Source organism: Eleginops maclovinus, chromosome 17 (genome assembly GCF_036324505.1).
Source record: "Eleginops maclovinus isolate JMC-PN-2008 ecotype Puerto Natales chromosome 17, JC_Emac_rtc_rv5, whole genome shotgun sequence".
NCBI classification, from domain to species: domain Eukaryota; kingdom Metazoa; phylum Chordata; class Actinopteri; order Perciformes; family Eleginopidae; genus Eleginops; species Eleginops maclovinus.
The window spans coordinates 16,462,839-16,490,219 of NC_086365.1; the positions used below are offsets into that span (position 1 = coordinate 16,462,839).

Genomic DNA, 27,381 nt, shown 5'->3' on the forward strand with positions numbered 1-27,381 from the left:
GATAACTTCTAAAGCTGTGATAATCATTATTTTTAATTATGATAATTAGTAAACAAAATAATAATAATGGCACTATATTTTCATTTGAGTAACTATGACCACGTAAAAATATTATAATGGCACCTTGAAAACATTAATGGTAATCTTGATTCATCCAATTGTTCTAATTGATTTCTAATTAATCTACATATGTATTATCTTTACATTATGCCCATACTAAACAAACCATACATTTACAAATGTAATCATGTTGCTTTGAAACAGAAACAGGTGTTGTTTTATGTATAAATGCACAATAATCCAGAATGACTGCACATCACAGGTTGCTGTTACAAAATTGCACCACTTTTATTCATTTAAGGCTTTTTAGTTTTTACTTTACATTTGGCTTTAACCCCCCTCCCCCTGCCCTCCCCTCCTTTATCTCCCCCCCGCTGCTGCTGCTGCTGTGGGTTTCTGCACACTGGAACAAAACCAGTCCAGATTTCAATTTCCATAACAGTTTTTAAAATCCAACAACAGCTGAAAAAAGGGACCAGGATTCAGCAGAATAAAAACGGGGATTTTTTTAACCGGATGCTCGATGCTGAACTGGATCCTTTTACATTTCACTGGTCATCATGCCATACAGAGAAAAAAGAAGCAGGTTTGTTTCAGTAATTTAAAATAATTTCTTCTTTAGATTTCAGTTTGCATTCAGCTGCGATCGCGCTCGTCATTCAGGGCGACTTCAGTTCAGTTTAGTCTCAGAGATAGGTCCAGGGTGTGCTTAGCCTATAGCTTAGCACACAGAGTGGAAACGGAGGGAAACTGCTAGCCTAGTGCTGTAAAAAGGGGGTACAAATATGGCTCAATTAATCACAGACGTTAAGGCCTCTGTATGCTCACAGTAAGGTTTGGTGATTTTCCAAATGGCATGCAACAACCCTTACACAACAAGAGAAAGCCGAACTCTAACTGCTCTAAAGAGAACAGGCTCTCCCGAGGTGTTGGCAGACTACCATTGAGCATTGGTAATAAATCCCAAATCATCCCATGCAGAAAAACCATCTTCCTACATTTGGTTCATGAAAGGTTGTTCTCTTGAAGCATACTGAGACCTTTGGATCTGACAAATGTCATTAAATGAAAACTAAAACAATTACAGCCCAAGAAGTCGCATGAAATGTCGAGCGCTAGCGCAGCCTGTCACTCTGGAAGCGAGAGACGTCTGCCTGAAGTTCGGCCCTCACACTGCTGACTGTCCTGCTAGCACGGTAAACAGAAACTCCTCATGGGATCACCCCGGCTGCAGACAGAGGTCTCTCTAGAAGCCTCTGCTCGGCATGCAAACTGTGGCAGCCCCTTCTGGAGGTTCAGCCTGACGGAAACATCAACATGCTACATGAAGTACTGCAGGAGAACCAGAATACTGAGGAGTACTCGCGATACTGTGCGCAGCAGTACTCACGGAGGTCCGACACACTGTAAGATGACCACTCTCACATTTCAAACAAAGGATTCAGAAGGCTTCCAGTGGCGGCTGCTTCACAGGCCACGCCCCCTACAATGCACGAGGGGGCGGGGCTTCTGCGTTAAGCCCAACCTCCTACGGTAAGTCTAAAGCCGTGATAACGTTAAAGAGTAACACTGAGGTTTTAAGGTCTTTAACTGATGGGAACATTAGCTAAGTTTCTTTGTTCTTAGTCTTTAACATCGCTGTTTTAAAACAGCAACATTTTATTAAATTTGCTCAGTTACGCAAAAACGTTTTTACGCTTTTTCAGGGGGTTGATGCCATGAATGGGATTTGCAAAAGTTCAGGTTTAGCTAGTCTTTGCAGTCCAATAACGTGGAAAAAAATGGCTGATACTAGCTGACATAAGAGAATCATTGAAATAGGCTATCCGAGTCACTGCGCAAACTCCTAACCAAACTACGCTCTGAGTAGCGGAGTTTTTTCGCTGCTACCCAGACGATGAAAACCAAGCAAATGTAAAACTTGAAAATTTGCTCAATTCGATTAAACTTTGAAAGGAAAATGCAACCAATGCATCCATTTGGCGGCAGCACTCAATTAGCATGTTAACTTTGGGCTACAACGCAGGGTTTGCTTAAGTGCTAGCATGCAAGAGTATGAAGGACCGACTTTTTTCGGTAATGTTTGGTCCTCCATGGATGGGTATTCAAACGTCAAATGCCCATCAGTTAAAGGACGTTAAACAGATCACTCAGTGTTCCCCTATCAGACGTGTTAATAACATTAATGATCAGGTCATAATAATGGTTAATAATACTCTATAACCCCCCCACATCCCACTGGGTCAAAAAAGTTAATCACAGAAAATGGCGTGGTTCATAGTTGTTATGCATCAAACACACTCACATACACACAGAAACACTCACATTTAAACAAAATCTCACACACACACACACACACACACACACACACACTGGACCAGTGTGAGTCTGCTGTCTGAAGGCAACATGTCCGCCCTGAGCAGCAGATCCAGAGTCAGCTCACCGCGCTGCTACGCTAACAAGTTAGGTCTCAGATATTATTATTTAAGTTCTGTTGTTAGCATCCCCTTACAACAAACCAATTACCCTGAGCTGTTCTTAAATTTAGAATCAAAATGCTCAAGTTTACAAAAAAGCATGTTTAGCTTTTCCGCACTCACATGCTAGCTCGGAGCAAACTAGCCAAGCTACCATTTAATTAGTAGTGCTAACACCGCATACACAGTTTTTCCTCACAATATTTGAAATATAGCTGCAACGCTAACGAGGTCAACTCAAGCTATCCAGTAAGTTCACAGTCATTTCTTATAGAAGATAATGCTAATAAAGCTAATACATCACAAACTGGGTGTTAGCATTACTAGCATTCCCTCCGAACAATGCATTTAATTTGCTACTGGAACTGAGATAAAGCCATTAGCAAAGTTCTTGATTTGACTCGTTATAGGCATCGGCAATGGGCTGAAATGAGTTGGAAAATATCCGCAAAAAAAAGTGTTTTGTGCGTCCCAAAGAATTAGCATTTTATCCAAATATTAGCATTACTCTCCTGTAACGGTCGGCTAAAACTCCCGTTAGCTTAATGCTATGAGCACGGTGAGCTAACCACATGACCTGCTGCACCCCCCCCCCCTTTCCCACCCGCACCCCCCAAAATAAAAAACAGGAATTGACTTTTATATCTTTTTCACAGAAGAATAACCACCTTAGTAATAACAGTAATCACTGAATGGCTCCACAGGTTCAACTGCTGGAGGAAAAAGGAAAGGAAAAAGAAACAGTTAAAAAGTAGAAAGCAAGAGGCCACTCCCCAGCAGAGAGCATCATGGGAAACGTAGTTTAAATCCGGGCAGTTGTTTTTGGACCGCCCCTTATTCCTGCATCATCGTCATCTTCTTCATCATCTTCATCATGGCCGCCACCGCATGATGTTTGGTTTGAATGTTTCCAAGGCAACAGTCAATCGGACTGTGTGGTTCTGAGGGGGAGGGGGGGGATGTGTGGTCGTCATGGGAACAGAGGTCAGCTATGGCGAATGGTGATGATGTTGTGGCTGTGTTAAAGCGGGCGTGGCCTGCTGGAAGATGTCCTGTGATTGGTTGGTTGGTTGGTTGGTTGGTTGGTTGTCGGTCAGCTGAGCAGAAAACTGAAGGGAAGAAAAAAATATAAACATTTTATGGATTTTGTTTTAAAGTGTGTCTGATGGACAGGTTTAGAGAGTAAACTGTCCCACTATATTCTCTTATTCAACTCCTCCTTCATGTGGCCCTCATCCTCTTCTTAGAAAAATTCACTTTTTGTCTCCAATTTTTTTTTCATTTTGATTTTCTTTTCAAACTTCAGATCTTTTTTTCAAATGATCACTCCTTCCTAAAAATTCTGCCTTTTTTTTCTCCAAAATGTGGACTTTTTAGGTTACCACATTTTATGTTTTTGTCTTTTCAGAAATTAAAATACCTTGGGTTTACATTAGGGCTGAACATGAATATGGTATTGTATTCAAAATATGGACTCTTCCTGAATCTAAATGACTAAATACTTGACAAAACCCCAACTTAAACTACAGAAAGCAGACCTGATAGCACAGCGCAAAACCTTCATCACACATGGTGCCGCTTGTTGTTGTGATGCGATTTGTAATCAAGTCTAGAAATACAATGTTCTTTCGAGATTTCACGAAGCGTATGAACAAACAATGGATGTGTTTTATGAAAAGGGATCCATGTTGTAAGTGGATTCAGATGTTTTAGGAGTTTGTATTTATGCTCTCATAGCTATTTGTTCATGTGACATCCCGGCAGCGTACACATGCTGATAGTTCCCCCTTTCTTTATGAAACTGAGCATACTGATGCATTATCGTCCTCCCATTCTACTTTAAGACTTACCTGTCATTAGAGAAGTTGACAGGTGGACTTTTTGCGAGTTTTCCCTGGAACTGGACTCTTCCTGTTGATCTGTCGTACCAGGTCGTAGAAGATCTGCGCACACACACACGCACGCGCACACGCACACACACACACACACACACACACACACACACACACACACACACACACACACACACACACACAGAGTTATTTACAACCACTTTTTCCACACTGGACTCTTTAAAGTTGACTGTGTGATTGTGTACCTCGTTGACGTTGATCTTGCTCTTGGCGGAGGTCTCCAGGAAGGCGCAGGAGTTCCACTGCCGGGCAAGACCGACGCCCGAGTCCTTGGCCACGACCCGCTCCACCTCCAGGTCACACTTATTTCCCACTAGGATCATCGGCACCTGAAGCAACACGTATCCAGATTCATGCAGTTATGTTTAAAAGAAGAGCTGTATACCTCTGTGTGTGTGTGTGTGTGTGTCTCTCTCTCACGTCCTCCGTGTCCTTCACTCTTAAGATCTGCTCTCTCAGGTCCTGCAGGTCGTTGAAGGTGGACTGAGCGGTGATGGAGTAAACCAGTGCAAAGCCCTGACCGTTCTTCATGTACAGATCCCGCATCGCTGTGAACTGCTCCTGCAGACAGACAGACAGACAGACAGACAGGTCAGACAGACAGACAGACAGACAGACAGACAGACAGACAGACAGACAGACAGACAGACAGACAGACTTACTGTTCCTGCTGTATCCAGGATCTCTAACATACACTGCTGCCCGTCCACCTCCACTTGCTGGAAAACAAAAAGAGACAAAAAAACATTAAACCAAAAATTCACAACACAGCTATTTTTTTCCCACCAGCCCCTGGGAACTACTTCCTGTCTCATCTCCCATAAAGAGAGACAGACAGAGAGCTGTATTGAAGCTGTCTTACCTTCCTGTAGGAATCCTCTATCGTCGGGTCGTATTTCTCCACAAAAATCCCCTGAACAAACTGAACCGTCTGCAGAGAGAGAGACAGGAGGTGAAACGGTTAGACAGTGAGACAGAGGGGGGGACAGGGGGTGAGACAGAGGAAGTAGGGCAGTGGTGTTAATGGGTCTCTGTTCTGTTTCATTGGGAGTCGCTAGATTGGAAATAATGTGACACACTGACATGTCTCCATTATCTCATCTGAAGCCCCTCATTGTAGTGTGTGTGTGTGTGTGTGTGTGTGTGTGTGTGTGTGTGTGTGTGTGTGTGTGTGTGTTTCACAGAGAGACAAAGTGACTTCAGACTGTATCCGCCTTTCATCCCATGGGGGGTTGTGAGTAAAAAAAAAGTCTACATTTTGCAACCAATCGTCTGTTATTATTCTGATTGGACAAACATTTAAAGTACGTGCAGATTTTCCCCGTCAAATGTTAAAATGATGCCAGAAAACAATCTCTCTGTTGGTCAGAAAGGGTTTAATGAGTCCAGAGATATGGAGATGGGGTCAGATGTCTGGTCAGACAGCAGAGACAGCTTACGGAGAGTAAATAGGGGATGGATGTCCGGTGGGTCTGCGGGGGACGAGTGGCAGGCAGCAGGCTGACACTGAGACTGAGATTTCTGATCCTTTCTTTTACTCTCCTTTTTTCTGGAGAGGAAGTAAAGGAACCGGAGCTCTGGATCTATTTGTTGTTTGAGGTGCAATATCTGACTCAGCAGCTTTAAGACATGAAGACACGATTATTTTCCGCTTCGCTCTGAAGCAGGATTTACTCCTGAAAGTGGGCGGGGCTTGATTTAGACAGGAAGTGACATTAGCGCCTCATGCTATATTTGACTAGAAACACCCCTAAACATATACAGTATGTATAGTATTTTCCTTTTGCATGATGGGAGTTTGGGTATGAAGTCTTACACATATTTTACTGTCATGCTTTCTTATTTTAGTTTGTATGTATCTGTGCTGAATACATGTATTTAAGTATATGTAGTTTAGTGGAATAACTCACCAGCGCTGACTTCCCGACGCCTCCTGATCCCAACACCACCAGTTTGTATTCACGCATCCTGACTGTCTGTCTGCTGAGAGAGAGACAGGAGGCCAGACATTAATATCTCTCTACCGTCAGAGACACAAACAACCTGGAACTAAAAGAAAACTAGAGATTTTTGCAGCGTCAGGATTTATTATCACAGAGCAGCGTTACAATAACACACCTGGAGTTGTACACACACACACACACACAGACCCCCCCACACGCACACACACACGATGATTTCCTCTCTTTCACCAAAAGGTCATAATTACCCAGCATGCACCAGGCTGTGTGTGTTCATTGAAAACAGTGCGAGGTCACGTGATCACACACAGCTGGTGGTGATGTCACAACTGTGGAATCCTTCCTGGTTACTGTCGCTATGCCCCTGCATGGGTGTGTGTGTGTGTGTGTGTGTGTGTGTGGGGGGGGGGGGGGGGGGTTTGTGTGTGTGTGTGTGTGTTTTTGCATACCAGTCATGCCTCACTGTGTGTTTGTCATGGCAGCAACAAGAAGCAACATGACACACACACACACACACACACACACACACACACACACACACACACACACACACACACACACACACACACACACACACACACACACACACACACACACACACACACACACACTAATTTGCTGTTGATGCTGGTCTGCAAAGATTACCATGGTGATGAAATAAGTGTGTGTGTGTGTTTTAGGTTAAGCAGATGTTGTGTCTCTAACCACTATTATTGCATTGTGTTTTTTCCCCCAGAATCCTCGGTGTTATCAGTAAGCGATGTGATCTCGTTTGTTTTGCTTAGTGGGACAGGACTTTTATTTTGAAAATGTTTTGTAAAGCTCCTTTAGTGAATAAATTCAGTTCTTATTTCTCCTGATTATTTGTTGTTGTTCTACAGATTAAAAAGGAAAAATTAATTCCTTTTTTATAATTTTTCTCTACAGCTAATTCTTCCTTAAAGTGAGATCCTGCTTCTGAGGACGGGAGAGTGTAAACTGTCCAGGTGTCAGTGAACGCATCACAGGAGGTGAATTTCAGGGCCTGGAGGTCTGAACGCTTCCCACAAGTCAGGACGAGTTCAAGGAATCGCAGGAAGTCACAAACTGAAGTAGAAAGTGAAAAATGAACGTCCTCCTCCTGAGTGAACCTGGATCTTCCCCTCACAGCCCATAAGGACACACAGTCAAAGTGAAAATACAGAGGCCCTCTTTTGCTTTTTTGGGGTGTTCCCTTTTCTGTAGTGTTTTTTATAGGTTTCAGTGCAAGTTAACGGTCTGTAAAGGCTAAAATCCTAAAGTTCCAGATCCTGACATCATTATGGAACACTCGCGCTCCTATTCGCTAGCGCTCCAACACATTGTAAGTTATAAGCTAAGGCGCGGGACATCTCTAAGCTGGTTTACCAATTACGACAGAGTCGGCCAGCTAACCACCTGGTTTCAGACAGAGGGTGAAAAGAGGAGCTGCAGCACAGGCAGTATGAGAGAAAGAAAGAGCTTTCTGAACATTAAAGCATGGAGACATGTCCCAGTAGAGACACTACATACTGATAAGCAAAAGATGTGAAACTAAAACTTGGTTTCTTAAGATAACACCTAACTTGACTTTCATTATGGCAAACAATGGGGCTTTTTTATTGGTTTTGGGAGATTTTATGGACCTAAAAAGCAGTCAGAGAAATAAAAACGTCAATAAATGTTGAATAAATAATCCACTAGTCAACTTTAGTTTTCAAACTGGACCGAAAACTGTGTGTTTGTTTCACACAGCCCTCCACCCTGACGAGGCTTTGTATTACAGATGTATAGCGGTGTGAAATATGACGCATGAATAAAAGCGTAGTGACAACACGGGGAAAAAATACTGAAAGTGTCATTACTGATGCCAGGCTGAATGCACATTAACCAGTGCATGTAAAAGAAGGAATAACACAGACAAAGAAATACAACATTGACACTAATTGCAATGAATGAACTGAATGCAAACAGGATTTTTTTAAACATACATGCATAATAATAAATGTGTAGAAACAGGATGTCTAAACTGTTTGTAAAAGTATTTTTTCTTAAAGGACAAAGTGTGTAGTGTTGCTTTTTCGAACAAGCACCAAATGCAGCATGATGTTTTAATATACTAAAGTAAAGTTGTTGGACAAAGATGGACACACACACACACACAGATCCCTGAGTCAACCAGAACTAGGTGGGGCTTGTCAATACTGTGTGTGTGTGTGTGTGTGTGTGTGTGTGTGTGTGTGTGTGTGTGTGTGTGTGTGTGTGTGTGTGTGTGTGTGTGTGTGTGTGTGTGTGTGTGTGTGGCTGACAGTACAACAGCAGAGGAATAAAACCAAGCCTTGTCTATACACTACAGACAGACAGACAGACAGACAGACAGACAGACAGACAGACAGACAGGCCTAAGACTGAGAGACAGACAGGTTCCTCCGAACTCCTCATAGTGCAATAAGTTACTTCCTCTCTCTATCTCTCTCTCTCTCTTTTTTCCTCCAGCAGATCAGCGGGCGTTCCGCAGCTCTGTATCCGCCTCAGAACGCTCCCTCCCCGGACACCTCGGGCGCCAGGCCCCGCTGCCCCGCTGGAGGAAAGAGACCAACTGCCGAGATGGAACGTTGAGATTTTTGAGTGGCGGGAAGGAGAAACAACCCGCCGCCATGTTTGTAACTGCACTGTCTGTCGGTAATATGAACAGTATTATGATTAACAGAGCTCCTGTCTGTCTGCCTGTCTGTCCGCCGGTCGCTTCCGCAAACCCAGCCCTGCTCGGCCGGGACTCGAACCCGCACCTCGCCTGACTCTCTGCACTCGGGTAAGAGGTACACAGACTTATTGAAGGGAAGAAATAAAGAGGGGGAAAAGGCGTAAAGAAGGTAAAGAGAGAGAAGTTACTCACAGTCATCCACCGTCCGCTGCTCTCTCTCTTCTCTGTTCCACACTCTGTGTCTATGTCGCTCTACCAAGCCGCTCCCTCCTGCCGCCGCTGCGTGTTGACGTCAAGCTCCAAGTAGTGAACAACGTAAAGTGCTTCCTGTCGATTCTTTCAAAATAAAGTAAATACATTTAATCACTGGAATGCTGATTTAGGAAAAGTGTAACATTATTTGAAAGGATAAAAGATATATATTTTTAATCAAGGTCATGAAATAAAAACGTAAGTTCTTTATATTATGTAATTATAAAACCTTAACAAAAGCAATAACAAAGTGTCGAAAAAACTCATCAATCAATCATTCTTTAATTATTTGATCTTGTTATTTTCACTTTTTTCAGTGGACTACTGTGTTGTGCATTATTTCATTTTTTTATGGTGGTTTTATATTCATTATTGCTTTCTTTTATTTTCATTTCTTCTTGGGACCGAAGGGTCGCCGGTTCACATCCCGATCGGACCAAAAAAAAAAAATATGGAGTGAGCTGGTAGCTGGAGAGGTGCCAGTTCTCCTCCTAGGCCACTACCGAGGTGCCCTTGAGCAAGGCACCTAACCTCTGTCTGCTCCCTTGGGTACCTGGCTGCCTCTCTGCTCTACCATCTCTCCTCTGCATGTGGTTGTTTGTGCATGTATTTCCTCTGTGTTTGTGCATGTATATCCTCTGTGTTTGTGCATGTATATCCTCTGTGTGTTTAATGTGTGTCAACCATAGACTGTATATATTGAGGTGTCAACACAACAGAGTAGAGAAAGCAATTTCCCTGTAAGGGATTAATAAAAGTATGTCTTCTTCTTCTTCTTCTTCTTCTTCTTCTGTAATTTACTTTTTATCATTTATATTCATGATACACAAAGCAACATTTATTTTAAAACCCCCCCTTTTTATTGAAAATGTGTGTTTCAGTGTATAAGTGTAATATAAAGCCATAAAGATGTAACAGAAGTTAAAACATTATGCTTTTATTCTGAAGGCAGCCCACGCTTACTTCCGACTTTCTTTAACTTCGTCACATTTTCGCTCTTTTTTTCTTGTGACGTTTCCTCAGCTGCTTCCCGCTTCCTGCTACAGATATGTATTTTACTTTAATAACAACAGATATTCTTATGACTCATATTTTTGAAGTAGCACAAACATATTTTACGGAAGTATTTTGATTTAGACTCATGCAGTGGCCATTTTTATTCCATTAAATCCCTTTTTTCCTCAACTCCTACATTTGTCTGACAGCTTTAATCACTTTATATAAACAAACAATAAATGTGATTATCTTTCTGAATATGATGCAGATTAAACCTAACAACAGTATATAAAGAGTAGACATTAGCAACAGCCTTAAACATGTGGTTTACAGAGGTAAAATAATGGAAAATAGGTTAAAAATGTCTGTAATTTGCTTTTATATCCACTCAAGTTCAACAAGTAGGTGACATTTAGTGCTATTTCATTTGAAATATTATAATATATTATTCGTATGTAAGAGGGGAAAGTGTTGCTTAAAGGGTGAAAACCACCAAAGAGTTAGTATTTTATAAGTTTTAAATGTTATTGTGTAGTGTAATAGAGTACTGTAGAGAGAGCTTTAAAGGATCTAGAAATACTTTAAAAAGTGTCAGGACTTCGTTTTATCCAGCCTGTAGTTTCAAAATGATTATGTAACCCTCATGATGGAGGTCACCAGCAAACCTAAACATTAAAACCACAGGGTGTGTGTGTGTGTGTGTGTGTGTGTGTGTGTGTGTGTGTGTGTGTGTGTGTGTGTGTGTGTGTGTGTGTGTGTGTGTGTGTGTGTGGGCGTGTTACCAAAAACTTGCTGCGACACGCTCAATCGCTCTCTGACTGCTGTAACACACACACACACACACACACACACACACACACACACACACACACACACACACACACACACACACACACACACACACACACACACACACACACACACACACACACACACACACACACACACACAGTTTACTACAGTGTGAAACCCCACCCTAACAGGAAGCAGTCACTGAGAACAGTCCCCCCCACCCCAACCAACTTCCCGTTCTGACACACACTTCCTCTTTGTGTGTGTTGAAAAGTACATCAAACTGAGGGAAAGTCATGCATTAAACTTTGATTAGTTAATAAAGCAGCAAAATGAACAGAAAGAATGAAACAAACTCCTGAGGTGGAAATAAATAAGTAAGTAGACGAGATCAGTTTGTCAAACTCCTACATTTAAGGTTAATAGTGAGTTAAAATGTGGGGTTTGTTCTGTACATTTACACAAAAAAACACAATTGTTTACTGTATATGTGCTTATTGAAAAATATATTTAAAAAAGAAACAAATCATAGTCAAAAAAGACTTCAATGACCAGTAAATCAACTGAAAAGAGGCGTCTCTAACATTCAAAGAAAGTATGTCTGTTTGAACGAACCAATTCTTTCAAAATAAAAGCCCTCAGTGACATGTTTCCTTTGGGAGAAGAAAGGAAAGAAGGGGAGCTGCAGATTCTCCACTCACATCTTATCTTGTCCGTCCTTCAGAAAATAAAGCTGTTTTTTTATCAGAGGCCCTCAGAATAAATCTGTGAGCTTCAAAGAGGACGAATCAGCATGTCAATGATAACAAAAACTCATCAATTCAGACGCTGCTAGGAGACGAGATGAAGGAGGAGCGCTCGTTTTGTTCCAGCTCCGACCTCATCAACAGTAAGCAAGTACATTTACTCAACGACTGTCCTTCAACTTCCTGCTACTTTAAAGAGTCCTCTCCTGCTGATGTTCAGGTGTATATCAGTATGTAGTGCCTCTACTTTAAAGAGTCCTCTCCTGCTGATGTTCAGGTGTATATCAGTATGTAGAGTCTCTACTTTAAATAGTCCTCTCCTGCTGATGTTCAGGTGTATATCAGTATGTAGTGTCTCTACTTTAAAGAGTCCTCTCCTGCTGATGTTCAGGTGTATATCAGTATGTAGAGTCTCTACTTTAAAGAGTCCTCTCCTGCTGATGTTCAGGTGTATATCAGTATGTAGAGTCTCTACTTTAAAGAGTCCTCTCCTGCTGATGTTCAGGTGTATATCAGTATGTAGTGTCTCTACTTTAAAGAGTCCTCTCCTGCTGATGTTCAGGTGTATATCAGTATGTAGTGTCTCTACTTTAAAGAGTCCTCTCCTGCTGATGTTCAGGTGTATATCAGTATGTAGTGTCTCTACTTTAAAGAGTCCTCTCCTGCTGATGTTCAGGTGTATATCAGTATGTAGTGTCTCTACTTTAAAGAGTCCTCTCCTGCTGATGTTCAGGTGTATATCAGTATGTAGTGTCTCTACTTTAAAGAGTCCTCTCCTGCTGATGTTCAGGTGTATATCAGTATGTAGAGTCTCTACTTTAAAGAGTCCTCTCCTGCTGATGTTCAGGTGTATATCAGTATGTAGTGTCTCTACTTTAAAGAGTCCTCTCCTGCTGATGTTCAGGTGTATATCAGTATGTAGAGTCTCTACTTTAAAGAGTCCTCTCCTGCTGATGTTCAGGTGTATATCAGTATGTAGTGTCTCTACTTTAAAGAGTCCTCTTCTTTATTTTTCTCATACTGTCTGTGCTGCAGCACCTCTTTTCACCCTCCGTCTGAAACCAGACCCCAGTCTGCTCTGATTGGTTAGCTGGCTGGCTCTGTTGTGACTGGGCAACCGCTTAGAGATGTCCCGCCCTCTTAGCCTATCACGTTCAATTTGTTGGACCGCTAGCCAATAACAGTGTGAGTGTTATATAGTGATGTCACTGTTCTGGAACTTAGATTTTAGCCTCTGCAGACCGTTTACATGCACTAAAACCTATAGAACACACTCCAGGAGAGGGGAACACCACAGACAGAAAAGGGCCTCTTTAGACCTACTAAAAGCAGTTTAAAGGAATGAAAACAACTTACCTGAAATCCAACACAGAACTAAAAGTCTCAGACCAATTCAGTTTTTCTTGAGGCCCCTCATCTGAAAAAGAAGCTCGCTAAAAACCCAACTTTTATTAAGTAAGTATTCTGAGGTTTAGACCAAACTGGAAGCAGATTTTGTTTCGCATTAGTGGTTTTCATCAGCGGACGTGGTAAATGTGTCAGACTGTCAAACATTAATGAAGTAGGAAGGCTCTGAGGATAGAAAGCACTTGATTTAAAGAGGAAGAAATGAGACGGAAAGAAAGTATGAAGGCAGGCAGAAATGGACCTTTTTTATTTTTCTTGGGCGATAAACAACAGTGGATTGTTCTGACCGGACCGGACCGGACCTTATTTTTAGAGCGACAACAGTAAATCCAACTGACTGACGGAGAAACCCACAAATGTGTCGTATTTACTACACTGCGTTGCAGCATCGTCCAGTCAGGTCTGGTCAGGGTCGGACCTGGTCCAATAATATCTCCTCCTCACTTCAGAGGATTTCTATCGAATGACACAAAGAAGCTGATTGGTCCACAAACAGTTAAACCCTGCCCCAAACCTCGGCCAAAGCCTCCTATTGGTTGCCTACACATCATTCGCGAGAAAAATAAACAAAAAACAGAGCGAGCCCTTCTCCCATTGGTCACCACAGCCTCAGGCAAATACAAGGCCGTCTCCTCATTGGTCAGTTTCGATAAAACGCCAACTGTCAGTCACTCAGCAGCGGCCTATCAGGTTACAGTACAGTACCTGCGGAACTTTCTGGAATAATGAAAAAAAAAAGAAAAAAAAGGGAAGAATGTGATGAACAGGGAGATCAGCCAATCAGACGACCCCGCTAGAAAAACATACAGGAAGTGGGAAGGGCTTCCGAAGCCTCATGGAACTTTTTTAAATCTTATTTTTCTTCTTTGTTTTTGTCCGTCTTCCTTTCTCCCTTCCAACAGCTGATTTCAGTGCAATGCATCATGGAACACTACAGGTGTGTGTGTGTGTGTGTGTGTGTGTGTGTGTGTGTGTGTGTGTGTGTGTGTGTGTGTGTGTGTGTGTGTGTGTGTGTGTATTTAATGGAAACATGCTGCACGGTTAGCGCTCCAGCAGCGAGAAGGGGTGGGGGGGAAGGGTGCCATGTTGCATGGTGGGTAATGTGTTAGTCTCTCTAGCTGGTGTCCATGGACTCCATGTTGGCGGAGCTGGAGTCCCTCTGGATGGAGTCAAAGATGGCCGCCAGCTCCTGATTGGACGAGATCTGCGACTGGAACTCCGACATCAGCGGCGACTTCTCGGCCTCAGGAATCGTCAGCAGCGCTACAACAGCTCGCATCGCCGAGCGTTTCAGCTCATCCTGCTTCTCGAACTCCTGCTTCACCGAGTTGGCCTTCACCTGCGGAGAAGAGCTCGTTAAGAGGGGGCTTTACGCATGTGTGTGTGTACCTGTGTGTGTGTGTGTGTGTGTACCTTGGTGGTGCAGGTGGCTCTCAGAGGCTCCACCAGTCGGTCCAGTCTCTGCAGGACGGCGCTCGGACACAGGGAGGAGAGGCGGGCCAGCATCAGGAACGTCAGCATCTGGAACACAACAAGCAACAACAACACATGTTATTTTTACCCCTTTCTACCAGCTCTGTTATATGACTGTTATATGATAGTACTCATATTAGTACTGTATGATAGTACTCATATGAGTACTGTATGATAGTACTCATATTAGTACTGTATGATAGTACTCATATTAGTACTGTATGATGGGGTAGTGACCTTGATGTCGTAGTGGTCCTTCAGACCGTCCTCCACGTGGTTGAGGAAGGTGAAGATATCGAGGCGGTCAAGGCAGCTGTCCAGCAGAGTGTACATGCACTCGAACGCAGCCTTCCTGAGATCCAGCCCATCATCCACTGTGTGTTTGAAGGGCCCCATCTCCACCTGAACACACACACACACACACCTTTTAACACTACTGACTCTTAGTAGTCATACAAACTTTTTTAATTTTTGTAATCGTTGAAGTTATTCAATATTTTCAGATATTTTTAAAGATATGGTATTCATATATTTTGCACATATTAATCTGACATGTGTTGCCTTCTTCTGTCCCATTTTAATACTCATTTTTGACTAGAAACCTATTCATATCTTTCACAGAATTCTTTGGACATTTTGTTTTACTTTTACTTCATATTCTTTTTGACATTTTGCAAATATTTCTGAGACGGTTTTCTTTCAAACTTCAATTCATAAACTTAACATATTATTTTAGACAATTTAAATATATTATCTGCACATTTTTCTGCCTTTTTCATTTAAACATATTTTGGGACAAGTTTTTAGACTTCCTTCCTAAAGGCTCTCAGTGTATAATCCGTCCCTCCTCACCTCTCTGATGAGCTCCTTCCGGACTTTGGTCTCGTTGTAAAGCTGCGGCAGCACCGAGTCCAGCAGCTCTCGGATCAGACTCGGCTTGTTGTGCGCCGCCGAGTTAAACGTTACCAAGGCGACGCGCCGCACGTTCAGGTCCGGGTCCTCCAGCGTCTTCAGGAAGTCCCCTGAGAACAATCAGATGTCTCATATTTATATTAAACAAGGATTCAGAGTCATGCAGAAGAGAAGACATCATGAAGGAGGACTGCAGGTGTACCTATGCAGTTCTTCAGCAGCGGGTCGATGGGCTGCGGTTGGTCTGAGATGGTGAATTTTACCGCCGTCACCACCGAGCTGCGGGCGTACGATGAACCTGAGCAGACACATGGTTATTATAATAAACAACCATGTCAAATAAAAGGTAAATAAGGCTCAGTGGGGCGGGGGTCGTCTCACCTGAGAGCAGGTATCCCTTGAGGCGCGGCAGCAGCGTCTCCGGGTCGATCAGCGTCAGCTTCCCCAGACACTCGGCCACCACGTTCCTGGTTCCCTCCTCCGAACACTCGCAGTGCTTCAGCAGCAGCGTCCACACGGCCTCCACGTACGGCTTCAGCCCCGACACCGACGCAGAGCCTGCAGAGAATATACACTTAGTGACGTTTAGTTTTATGGTAACCCTCTTTTAGTTTATGCTGTATTTTTGTAACAGTTCCTTCAAACAGGGAATGGGAATGAGTCATCTTCAAAAGCAGGTCGGCCATCTTTGGAGGATACCAGCAGACGCAACCCTCACATGGAAAGTTTACGAGCTCTGATATTGCTATATTGCTTTTTTTACAGATTTTATTAAGAGTTTTTACGAGTATTTTAACTAATTTAAAAAAATGTTCTATTTGTTTTTTATCTAGTGTGTATCAACAGAGTGTGTGTATATTGATAGTGTGTGTCCTCACTGATGATCTCTTTGAGGGAGTGCAGCAGCAGGTATTGTCTCTTAGAGGAAGTGATCTCCTGCAGGACGAAGGGCAGATACTCCGGAAGATTCCCCACCGCAATGCTGCCCAGCGCGTACGACGCCGCAGACTTCACCTGAAACACACACACACACACACACACGGGTTAACACACACCGGCATGCTGCTAGCCGTAGCAGGCAGCCTATTGTCACTTCCTGTCACCTCTTCGCTGGAGGAGGAGAAGGCGTCCAGGATGACGGTCTTGAGCTCTGGTTGGCTGCTGAGGTCCACATGATGTCCCACCTCGCCCAATGAGAGCAGAGCGAGCAGCCGGATGGAGTCCGTGGAGCGACTGTTCTTCACGTCCTGAAGAAACAGAGAGATATATCAATAACAAATTATTACTTTCATTATTTTATATTTAGCATTTTTGTAATTAGTGTTTTTTTTTTTACTAGATTTTACAAATGACAGAATATTTAGTATGAATATTCAATGCCTTCTCAATTATATTATATGTAAACACAGGTGTGTTTGTGTACCTGTATGAACTGCCCCACCACAGCCGGCCCCTCGTCAGGACAGGCTCGGGTCAGAGCGGCGACACACTTGGCGATGGAGCAGTACGCCTGCTTGTGAGGCAGTGCGGCACTCTGGGAGTAAACCGGACCCGTCAGCATCCTCAGGAGGTCCATGTAGCCGAGGCCGGGGGTCTCTGTGGACACCAGCGCCTACACACACACACACACACACACACACACACACACACACACACACATTATATCCCAACAGCTGTGATAATGATTTCTGAAGGAAATCCTAAATGAATACGTAAAAGTACGTTTAGTATTTCTAAACAAAAAGGTGATTTTTGGAAGTTCTAAATAAATAGAGAAAAAACAGAAAAGAGGAAATTATTATTAAAATATAAAAGGTAATCTAAAGAATATAATAAAAAGATAGGAATATTATTTATAAATTAAAAAGTATATAGCATATTTACTTTGCCAAACAGAGAAATAAATCAAAAATAATTATTATAAAAAGAAATAAAGGATTTAAGGTTAGGGTTAGGGTTACCTGGTAGAATTCGAGCATGGCGGACAGCGCCCCCCCCCTGCAGCAGCGGGGACCTGACCAGAGCGATGAGCTGCTGCAGGATGTTCCCCCCGGTCAGCTGACCCAGGGAGGAGGGGTGGGTGACGGCGAGCGTCGATAGGAAGCTGAGCGCCATCTGAGACACGTGCATGTCGCTCTCTGAGATGAGGGGGGGCAGCTCGGCCAGCACCGCGTCCACCATCACCGGGGTCACCGCCGAGCTGAAGGGGGGTGGATATATAAAGTCAGCTTTTTAAAATATTTTACAGAAGTATTTCTTTTTACTTTTGAATAATAATTTGTTCTTTTTAACTTTTTGTTTTGTTTTTCTGGAGATTGTTTCCTACGTGCTCCACTGGGTATGTTGCATCTGTAAACATTTACTAGTTGGGAAATATAAAACATTGATTTGGTATTTTTTTATATTTCCTTCTTATCATCTGTTGAGAAATGTTATAATAACTATTTATATATAACTATCATTTGTGATATTTTGAAATGTATTTAGGATTTCATTCCTTGATTTTTAATACAAAATATTAACGTTGTAATTTTAAAGTATTTTCTTTTTTCCACTTTTCTTGATTTCTGAAGAATCTTTCTTTATGAAATAAACTGGATATGATATTTGCTTTTATTGTAAGTATTATCTCCACCTGTAGTTCCTGAGCAGGATGTCGAGCGCTGCCAGCGTGCACAGCTTCAGAGCTCGCTGGTTCTTGCGGAGGAACGAGGCGAGGATGGGCACTGCGTCGGGGAGAACCGGCCGGAGGTCGATCTTCAGCGGAGAGCCAGCGATCAGAGTCAGAGCTGAGACAAACACACAGGAGGAGGGAAATAAGTTCAGAGAAATGATTTATAAAACGTATTCCTGCCGACAGTAAAGCTCTGGAGAGAGGGTATTTTAAGACGAAGCTTTTATTTAATTCTATGAACCAGAGTTCGACACATGTATCCTTTCTGGAGCTAAAAATAAAAACACGAGATACAGATGGAGGAGAAGTAGCAGAATATGTCATTAGTATTATTATATTATCCTGATAAAAAACAACACATACGTTTCCTTTGTGTTTTTTATTATCAGCATGAAAAATGAAAAATGTCCCAGTTTGGGATAAATAAAGTACTTCTGATTCTGATGAGACGCTAACGTCTTCCGGTCTAAATTAAGCCCCGCCCACTTTCCTGTGAAACTCCTGCATCAGAGAAGTGGAAAGTAATAGTGTCCTCACGTCTTAAAGCTGCTGAGTCATATATCGCACCTCAAACAACAAATAAATCCAGAGCTCCGGTTTCTTTACTTCCTCTCCAGAAAGAAGGAGAGTAAAAGAAACAATAAATTAAATATTGAATAAAATGCAGAGCTTACCTTTCACTGTGGTCAGTCGGGTGATCTCATTCTTCAGACGCTCCAAAAAGATCAGCAGCGTGCCGGGGAGTTCAGTCGGCAGCCGGTCGCCTGCAGGCGGAAAACAGCATTAGAAAGAACAATAACAAACAGGAAGTGACATCATAGTCGAAGCGCTGGTTACCGAGGTTACAGATGATCTGTCCCATGCAGGAGATGGCGCGCTCCTTCACTTCCTGGTCGATGTCAGCGGCCTTCAGCCGTTTGATGGTGCAGGTGAACAGGTCGCTGATGTAGGGGGAGGGGTCGAAACTGTCCGGGCTCTCCGGCAGGCTATCCAGGGGGCGGATCACCTTGACGAGCTGCTGGGTGACGAGCAGCGCCTCTGACGTGATCTTATAGAAGGGGTCTCCCACACAGGCCACCACTGGCGGGACGAGCGCGGGAACATGAGCGTGGAAGGCGTGCGCCGGGTGAGTTACCATGACGACGTGCAGGCAGGAGAGAGCGTCAATCTTCAGGTTCGAGCTGCTCGACTTATCGTTCAGAGAGAAGATGATGCCTGAAACACACAGACGCTGTTAATACTGGAAGTAAGTCTCAATTATTAGTACAGGATGTGTACTGTTATTACCTGGTATTAGTACAGGATGTGTACTGTTATTAGCTGGTATTAGTACAGGATGTGTACTGTTATTACCTGGTATTAGTACAGGATGTGTACTGTTATTACCTGGTATTAGTACAGGATGTGTACTGTTATTAGCTGGTATTAGTACAGGATGTGTACTGTTATTACCTGGTATTAGTACAGGATGTGTACTGTTATTAGCTGGTATTAGTACAGGATGTGTACTGTTATTAGCTGGTATTAGTACAGGATGTGTACTGTTATTAGCTGGTATTAGTACAGGATGTGTACTGTTATTAGCTGGTATTAGTACAGGATGTGTACTGTTATTACCTGGTATTAGTACAGGATGTGTACTGTTATTACCTGATATTAGTACAGGATGTGTACTGTTATTACCTGGTATTAGTACAGGATGTGTACTGTTATTACCTGGTATTAGTACAGGATGTGTACTGTTATTACCTGGTATTAGTACAGGATGTGTACTGTTATTACCTGGTATTAGTACAGGATGTGTACTGTTATTACCTGATATTAGTACAGGATGTGTACTGTTATTACCTGGTATTAGTACAGGATGTGTACTGTTATTACCTGGTATTAGTACAGGATGTGTACTGTTATTACCTGGTATTAGTACAGGATGTGTACTGTTATTACCTGGTATTAGTACAGGATGTGTACTGTTATTACCTGGTATTAGTACAGGATGTGTACTGTTATTACCTGGTATTAGTACGGGGATGTGGGCGGTCAGGGCTCCGGGCAGGACGTTGACGAGCTCCGTCAGCATGTTGAAACAACACTGCCGAGTCTTCACGCTCTTCTCCTTCAGCTGCTTGTGGAGAGCCTTCACTATCATAGGGACCTGAAGCAAGAGAGAGAAAGAGTACAAAATAAATACCGTGCTGCAGCTCCTTTATAGCCCAACATTATGAATATTATATCTGTGTTAGCGCTGTACCTGGCTCTGCAGCATGGTGAGCGGCGTGTCTCCCTGCTCCATGGCGTCGGGGTCGGTCAGCCAGCTCTGAGCCGGGCGTGTCTGTTTGAGCAGCGACAGGTAGGCGTGGAAAACATCCGCCTTCACGTTCTCCTCCCTCTCCTACACACACACACACACACACACACACACACACAGACACCAGATTAACAACCGTTCCACACATATATCACACTCTCCAAAAGGTAAATGCGTTTTCACCTTGAAGCGGCAGACGAGTGCGGGGGAGACAGAGCGGTAGAACTCGGGCAGCATCTCATGGCGAGTCGAGACGACGGCGTCGAGGCATTTAGCCGCCGCCCGACGGACCTTCCAGCTCATATCGTCATCATCACTGTACTCATCATCACTGCCTGCACACACACACCGTGAGTATCACACACAATCGCAGCCCTTGCTCGCATTGTGTTTTCTTTTTATTCTAGTACCTTGATAGTCTTCGTCGTTCTGCTCGGCGTCCATGGCGTTGTCGTCCTCGTCTTCGTCGTCGAAGTTGTAGTTGGGGTCGTAGGTCAGGTAGCGCAGGCAGATGGAGATCACCGTGGGAACGTGGGGGTAAACTTCTTTAGGACACCTGTAACAGAGAAATGACACAGTTTAATAACAACAAGTAGACACACAGAAGTACTCAGAGGCAGTATTACTGCGTGTTTTACTGCGTGTTTTACTGCGTGTTTACTGGTGTTTTACTGCGTGTTTTACTGCGTGTTTTACTGCGTGTACTACCTCCTGACGAAGGACTCGAAGGCCTGGATGCAGTATTCTCTGAGCTCGTCGTCGTCCACGTTGCAGAACTTCACAACCAGGGGAATGATCTTCTCCAGGTACTCGCCTGAAACACACACAGGAATAACAATTTTTTAAAAAGACTTTTTTTACAGATTTATTCAACATCTGTGACAGTTTGGGATTTTTATGGGAAAAATGGTCAGATTTTTTGGGGGGATATTTTTCAGGAAAAACGTTTGGAACGTTTTCGTAAAAAATGTTTGGAAAATGATTTGGAAAAATGTTTTTCAGATCAACATCTTCTCTGGCCCTTTCATCAGATACCAGTTCACCAAAATGTTAAAATATCTGTATCATGAAATCTGCAGGACATGCTGGACTCAATGGAAATACTCCGGTAAAGAAACTCAAAGCTGTATTTAGGGGGAGTATTTGAATAAATATGGGGAGCAGAAGCTGCTGTTCTCACCGATGCGGTGCCCGGCCTGCCTGCTGATGGCGGCGGTGCACTGGATGTAGGTCCGGGTCGTCGACATGTTGTCGTTCCGGCCGAGCTCCGTCAGCAGGTGCTCGATCAGGTCGATGAACACCAGGTTCCCACAGGACATCACCAGGTGTCCCAGGGCCATGATCGTCCTCTGGAACAGGAGACCACGGGTTAATGACAGAACAGATTTTATATTTACACACTTATACACCGGCTCCTGGGACACACCTTCCTGACGGCGAGTCTCGGGGAGGTGAGCTGAGGCAGCAGACAGCCGAGGATGGAGGGGTGGAAGTTCACCAGCAGACCGCCCTGTCTATACACACACACACACACACACACACACACACACACACACACACACACACACACACACACACACACACACACACACACACACACACACACACACACACACACACACACACACACACACACACACACACACACACACATTTGGAATACCACTTACATTAATTGCAATCAACCATGGAGATAAGTATTCAACCATGGAGAATCCAGCAGGTGTGTGAGCTCTGAAGAAGCCTTTTTAATGGTCAACATTGTACCTGCAGAGCATATCGGCCATGATGTCCAGAGCCTCCAGCTGCACCGACACGTCTTCCTGTTTGGCGATGGCGCTCGTCAGGCGACCCGTGATCTTCTTACAGACGCTGGCAGCCAGGGCTGAGCCTGAGGGGGAGAGGGTAATGTTCTTAGAGGAGCTGCAGTATTTTGTGTGTAGGTTTGAAGTAGTATTTGCAATATTTATATCGCTGAAGACGGGCGGCAAATATCCTTAAGGTAACAGTAGTATCAGTGACAGTTGGCAGTAATATATGAAGTATGACTATCAGTAGTTTTTGCAGTAGTATATGTAGTAGTTTTACCGCTGGAGGCTGGCGGCAGCTCTCCGATGACGGTCTTCAGTCCGATGGAGGAGATGTCTCTGAGTTGCTCTTTGTCCGACAGCATGTTGGTGCACAGCGTGTCCACGATCGTCTCCACCTGGTACTCCTTCACCTTACTGACCAGCGGGCCCAGGCTGAGCAAAACAAACGCATCCACCATTACAAAGACACACACATCGGGGAGGAAACTAAAATAAAGTAACGCAGTAAAACTTTTTACCATTTGACGGCCAGATTCTGAACCTCTCCGTTCTTGTCTTCCAGCAGCTTGAGAATCATCCTCACCACCTGTCAATCAAAACATCAATTAATCAATCAATTACTAATTAAAAATACATCTTTTATAACCTTTAGGAACCAGTTCAAGCCGGTTTAAACCCACCTTCCTCTCGCTGTCGTCGTCCAGTTTGATAGAATCTTTCTGTAGCTCCGTCATCAGGTCGTTAGTGGCCATAAACCTGCCGAGGAAACAGAAAGTGATTGAGTGTTTTTAGAAAAATCCATCAGAAATGTAAACTCCTTAAGCTGCTGGGGTTAGACATAAGTTTCCCTGTCAGGCTAAAGTAAAATGGCAATATATTAATAATAATATACGACTTGTGGATGGATTTATGGTCTGGAGTCTTAACCTGAAATCTGACAGTAAATACCTGTTTAATCATTCTGCATTTTGGCTTTTACAAAATATTCATCAGGACAAAAGCAGTTTTACTTCACATTAAGACCTTTACACATTTTAGGAGCGGTAAAGTGTTTAAACAGGAGGAATATATGTCAGCCGGACAAGTAGAGTAAATAAATAGAAGAAGACATGAAACAGAAATCACATTTTTCCCTCTGAGAATTTCCTGAGAGCGTGTCTGATCCAATGTGTGTGTGTGTGTTCCATCTGTAGGCTGCACACACTCCATTTAAACAGCAATTTAGACGTTTGTGTGTCTGTGTGTGTGTGTGTGGCAGCAGTGACGCTGTGTCCTGCAGGCTGCAGCATTAGAGGATTGGAGACAAACTGGTTTCTCCTCACAAGGTCAGCGGCACATTCTACATTATTTTGTACGAACACCCAGGATTTCTGGGGTGTGTAGCGGCGGCTGTCAGGAGTGACGGGACATTACTGAGCTGTGAGCGTCTCCTCCAGGAGACTTACACTGTGAGGTTCATTGTTAAACATGGAGGCTTCTCAGGCTCTCCATCCTGCGGTCTTTACCTCCATCTAAAACTAATTTCTGTTTACACAAGTTTAAAAAAAACATTGATATCCTGATATAAATGAGAGATTGGTTTAGTATAGGACACAATAGGGCAACTTAATTTTGATTTGTATTGGCCAATACTTAAATCCAATATACTGGCAACAACTCTTTACAAATGTAATATTTTTAATATTATATTTTCTTAAAATGTTCAAAATATCAAACTGTTTCTGATTAAAATATGTATACACAGACACACAGACACAGACACAGACACACGCACACACACACACACACACACACAGTTCAACGGATAATAATTATTAAATAAATAATATAATCAAGCGAAGACTATTATTTAAACTATTTTTAAAAATCAATAAATAATAGCAAATATATACTAAGTACTATCAATTAAATCAAAATGTACTGTAATGTTAGAGTACCGATTTAAAAAAATTGATTAAATATAAGTTAATTAGATCAAGTATATCTTTACTGAAAACTTCTCATCAATAAGCAGATATTCATCATGTTGGTAAACGACGTTCAATATATTCCAGTCAGAAACTCAAAAATATATGACAATTCCAAGAGGTAAAGTAAGCACATTGAATTTGTGGTAAAAAGACAAACAATGATATCAGATGAGTTCTAGCAGAGTTGAAGCTAAGGGAGATTTGTGCACCAAGTCTTTCACAAACTAAAGGGTAACACCTCCTGCTGACCCAGTCTGTTTACCTGCTGTTATTACCTCAGTTACAAAACCTACCACACCCCCCAGCACTATGCTAGTTAGCACAACACTGACAACAACAGTCTGCTGCTTCTTAAAACTTCACCTGTTAGCTGCGATGCTAACTTCACATTTAAACCCCGACAGCAACATTACACCGAAAGATCATGCTAACTTGCATCAGTGAACTAGCCTTACATGTTTTACACACATATTTTAAGTTTAAATTAAAGAAAATAATATGGTAAAAATACTGCAGGAAAGCTAAACGTAATACAAAAAAAAACCTTACTTAAAATAAGAAGAAATCTAGGGAGCTGGCCTTAAAAATAATAACCAAATATCAATTATTATTTTCTAAAAAGGGTTCGTAAAATTTTGAATATAAAAACTTCTTAAATAAAAAAGGAAATTATAAATTATAATAATGTAATTACATAAAAAAAGGGCTGGCCTTAAAATAATAAGAAAATACTAATTCATTATTTTCTTTAAAGGTTCGTAAGAGAGCCTCAACATAGAAAATATAAAAACACAATTAATACAAAAGAAATGTACGAGTTATAATGATTAACATATGCAAATAAAACGGATTGAGCTAGTTCACAAAAAATACAAAAAAAGTTAGTAGCCAGCTAGCCGGTTAGCTGTTAGCTCCTGTATTTACTGCTCAGCTGTCAGGTTGGCATCCCGTTAGCACGTTAGCTCCCCTAACGGTTATTAACGCCTCTCACCTGAACTGCTGTCAGATCGAACACCAACGTTCATTTAAAAACCCGGTAATATTGGCTAACTGCTGAGCTCGCGCTGTGACGCTGATCAGACAGGTGGCAGGAGCTAGCTGTTAGCATGGAGCCTGTAGGCCTGACAGACTGTTATCTCTCTGTGTTTATAGAGGGAACACCGGGTGATATCATCAGGTGAGCCGGGAATATAGTCCTCTCCATCGGGGGTTTATTTACCTGAAGTCCTTGTCGCTGGAAGTCATTTTCTCCAGCAGGTTGGAGATGTGGTATGAGGCGCTCGCCATGTTAGCTGTTAGCCGTTAGCCTCCTTCTGCTCAGAGTGTGTTGTGTGTCTGCGGTTGTGTATGTGTGTGTCGGTGCTTTGCTGCTCTCCGGTACACGGTGTGTGTGTGCGAGCGTGTGTCTCCTGTGTTTCTGTCTCTCTCTTTACTGTCGCATCCCGGAGATTCGGTTTGTTTGAATGGAGCTCCCGTTCTCTCTGCAGAGGGGCGGGGTTAGCGGGATGGACGCGGAGGGGTCGGAGGTCACAGGGGGAGAAGATTTTTTTTCACGTTTTTTTTTTTTTGCAGCCATCCCTGTGATTTTTTGGGCTTTTACAGCCAGACCCCAAAAAATCACAACAAATCCAAACACAACTTTACAAAAAGCAGCTCATCTTAAAGCGCAACTGTGACATGTCAAGTTCTCCTCTGAGACCCCTGGCAGAGGGACAGGTGATCAGGATGCAGAGACCCCAGAAGGACTCACTCAGCACATTTCCCGCTCTCAACAAAAACACACATCCTACTCCCCGTGCAACGACAGTGACATACCATAATAATAATAATAGATTTGATTTATAAAGCGCCTTTCAAGGGACCCAAGGCTGCTATGAATGGGGTGAGGACAGACAACAAAACAAACAAACAAAGTCAAATAAAATAACAGCAGTAGGAGTGGAAGCAGGGGGTCTGTAATGGGTTAGGGGTCAAAGTTCATGGTGAACAGGTGAGTTTATAGTGATAAAAATATCCAGGGAGGCAGCATTGCAGATGCACTGGGGGTATGGAGAGACTTAAGGAGGAGGAGGGTTCTGTACTGGGGGGGGTGCTGCCAGGGCTCGGTGCGGGGGGGATTGCATTAAAATGGTTTTAATACATTTGAATAACTATAAGTAAAGTAAGTAAAAGTAATTATAATCCTCTCGTGTGTGTCTGCTCTGTCCTCTGAAGCACTCTGGATCACTTTGTGTAGATAAAGCCCAGCTGATTATTATCTCCTCCTGATATGAATTACCTGCGGCAGGTGCACGTATTGAACAAACCCTCAGCGAGTTTACTCTGAGAGCACAGAGAGAGAGTCAAAAACATCAGAGTGTGTGTGTGTGTGTGTGTGTGTGTGTGTGTGTGTGTGTGTGTGTGTGTGTGTGTGTGTGTGTGTGTGTGTGTGTGCAATTAAAGCTATATTCAGCACATTATCTCCTGCTTATGATGAACCACACACACACACACACACACACACACACACACACACACACACACACACACACACACACACACACACTCATACACACACAGTCCTTCCATACATGAAGGAGAGACATTCAGGATGTTGTTCTTGTGTATTCATGCCAGTTGAATGCTTTGAATGTGTGTGTGTGTGTGTGTGTGTGTGTGTGTGTGTGTGTGTGTGTGTGTGTGTGTGTGTGTGTGTGTGTGTGTGTGTGTGTGTGTGTGTTTGTGTGTGTATGTGAGTCACAGATCAGTTGAGTGGGATGTTTACAAACCCCCAAGCGCTCTCTCTCTGTTGACACATAATGCAGCTACTGACATATGCACGCTGTGATTCCTGTGTGTGTGTGTGTGTGTGTGTGTGTGTGTGTGTGTGTGTGTGTGTGTGTGTGTGTGTGTGTGTGTGTGTGTTTTAATGCATTGACAGCGTTTGAC

The 27,381-nt window shown here is 43.0% G+C and overlaps 2 protein-coding genes and 1 long non-coding RNA gene across 4 annotated transcripts; 1 reads left to right on the top strand and 2 right to left on the bottom strand.

Annotated features, from left to right (window-relative positions):
• Nucleotides 1–245: 245 nt before the first annotated feature.
• On the bottom strand, nucleotides 246–9,440 carry LOC134879365 (ras-related protein Rap-1b). Of its 2 annotated transcripts, none has more exons than XM_063905824.1 (8): nucleotides 9,305–9,440; nucleotides 6,361–6,433; nucleotides 5,313–5,381; nucleotides 5,113–5,169; nucleotides 4,871–5,011; nucleotides 4,636–4,779; nucleotides 4,388–4,480; nucleotides 246–3,646 (listed from the first exon to the last, which is right to left on the bottom strand). In XM_063905824.1, the coding sequence occupies exons 2-7, from the start codon at nucleotides 6,415–6,417 to the stop codon at nucleotides 4,394–4,396; spliced, it is 555 nt and encodes a 184-aa protein (XP_063761894.1). In that variant the 5' UTR covers nucleotides 6,418–6,433; nucleotides 9,305–9,440; the 3' UTR covers nucleotides 246–3,646; nucleotides 4,388–4,393. The 2 variants fall into 2 exon arrangements, with proteins under 2 accessions (XP_063761894.1, XP_063761895.1); XM_063905825.1 differs by having other exon boundaries at nucleotides 6,361–6,430; nucleotides 9,305–9,423.
• A 1,906-nt stretch (nucleotides 9,441–11,346) lies between these two features.
• Nucleotides 11,347–18,108, top strand: LOC134879366 (uncharacterized). The gene is made up of 3 exons (XR_010167836.1): nucleotides 11,347–11,529; nucleotides 11,978–12,041; nucleotides 14,208–18,108. It is a non-coding gene; the product is annotated as an uncharacterized LOC134879366 (long non-coding RNA).
• cand1 (cullin-associated and neddylation-dissociated 1) lies at nucleotides 13,524–25,946 on the bottom strand. The gene is given in 26 exon segments (XM_063905823.1): nucleotides 13,524–14,644; nucleotides 14,719–14,826; nucleotides 15,016–15,180; nucleotides 15,631–15,800; nucleotides 15,893–15,988; nucleotides 16,072–16,248; nucleotides 16,569–16,704; nucleotides 16,794–16,937; nucleotides 17,114–17,302; nucleotides 17,652–17,687; nucleotides 17,689–17,890; nucleotides 18,326–18,479; nucleotides 19,039–19,128; nucleotides 19,202–19,579; nucleotides 20,378–20,519; nucleotides 20,616–20,756; nucleotides 20,856–21,007; nucleotides 21,083–21,228; nucleotides 21,381–21,486; nucleotides 21,853–22,021; nucleotides 22,099–22,186; nucleotides 22,440–22,563; nucleotides 22,761–22,915; nucleotides 23,002–23,069; nucleotides 23,164–23,239; nucleotides 25,673–25,946. Coding segments are annotated over 26 exon segments (3,705 nt in total). The 5' UTR covers nucleotides 25,741–25,946; the 3' UTR covers nucleotides 13,524–14,419.
• Nucleotides 25,947–27,381: the final 1,435 nt, after the last annotated feature.

Bases quoted from the DNA above. Each gene is read 5' to 3' on its own strand.
- LOC134879365 (XM_063905824.1), bottom strand. From the start codon at position 6,417: ATGCGTGAATACAAACTGGTGGTGTTGGGATCAGGAGGCGTCGGGAAG. The intron at 5,012-5,112 runs GTAAGTCTGTCT...GTCTGTCTGCAG, and splicing joins TCCTGGATACAGCAGGAACA to GAGCAGTTCACAGCGATGCG. The intron at 4,780-4,870 runs GTGAGAGAGAGA...GTGTTGCTTCAG, and splicing joins GAGTGAAGGACACGGAGGAC to GTGCCGATGATCCTAGTGGG.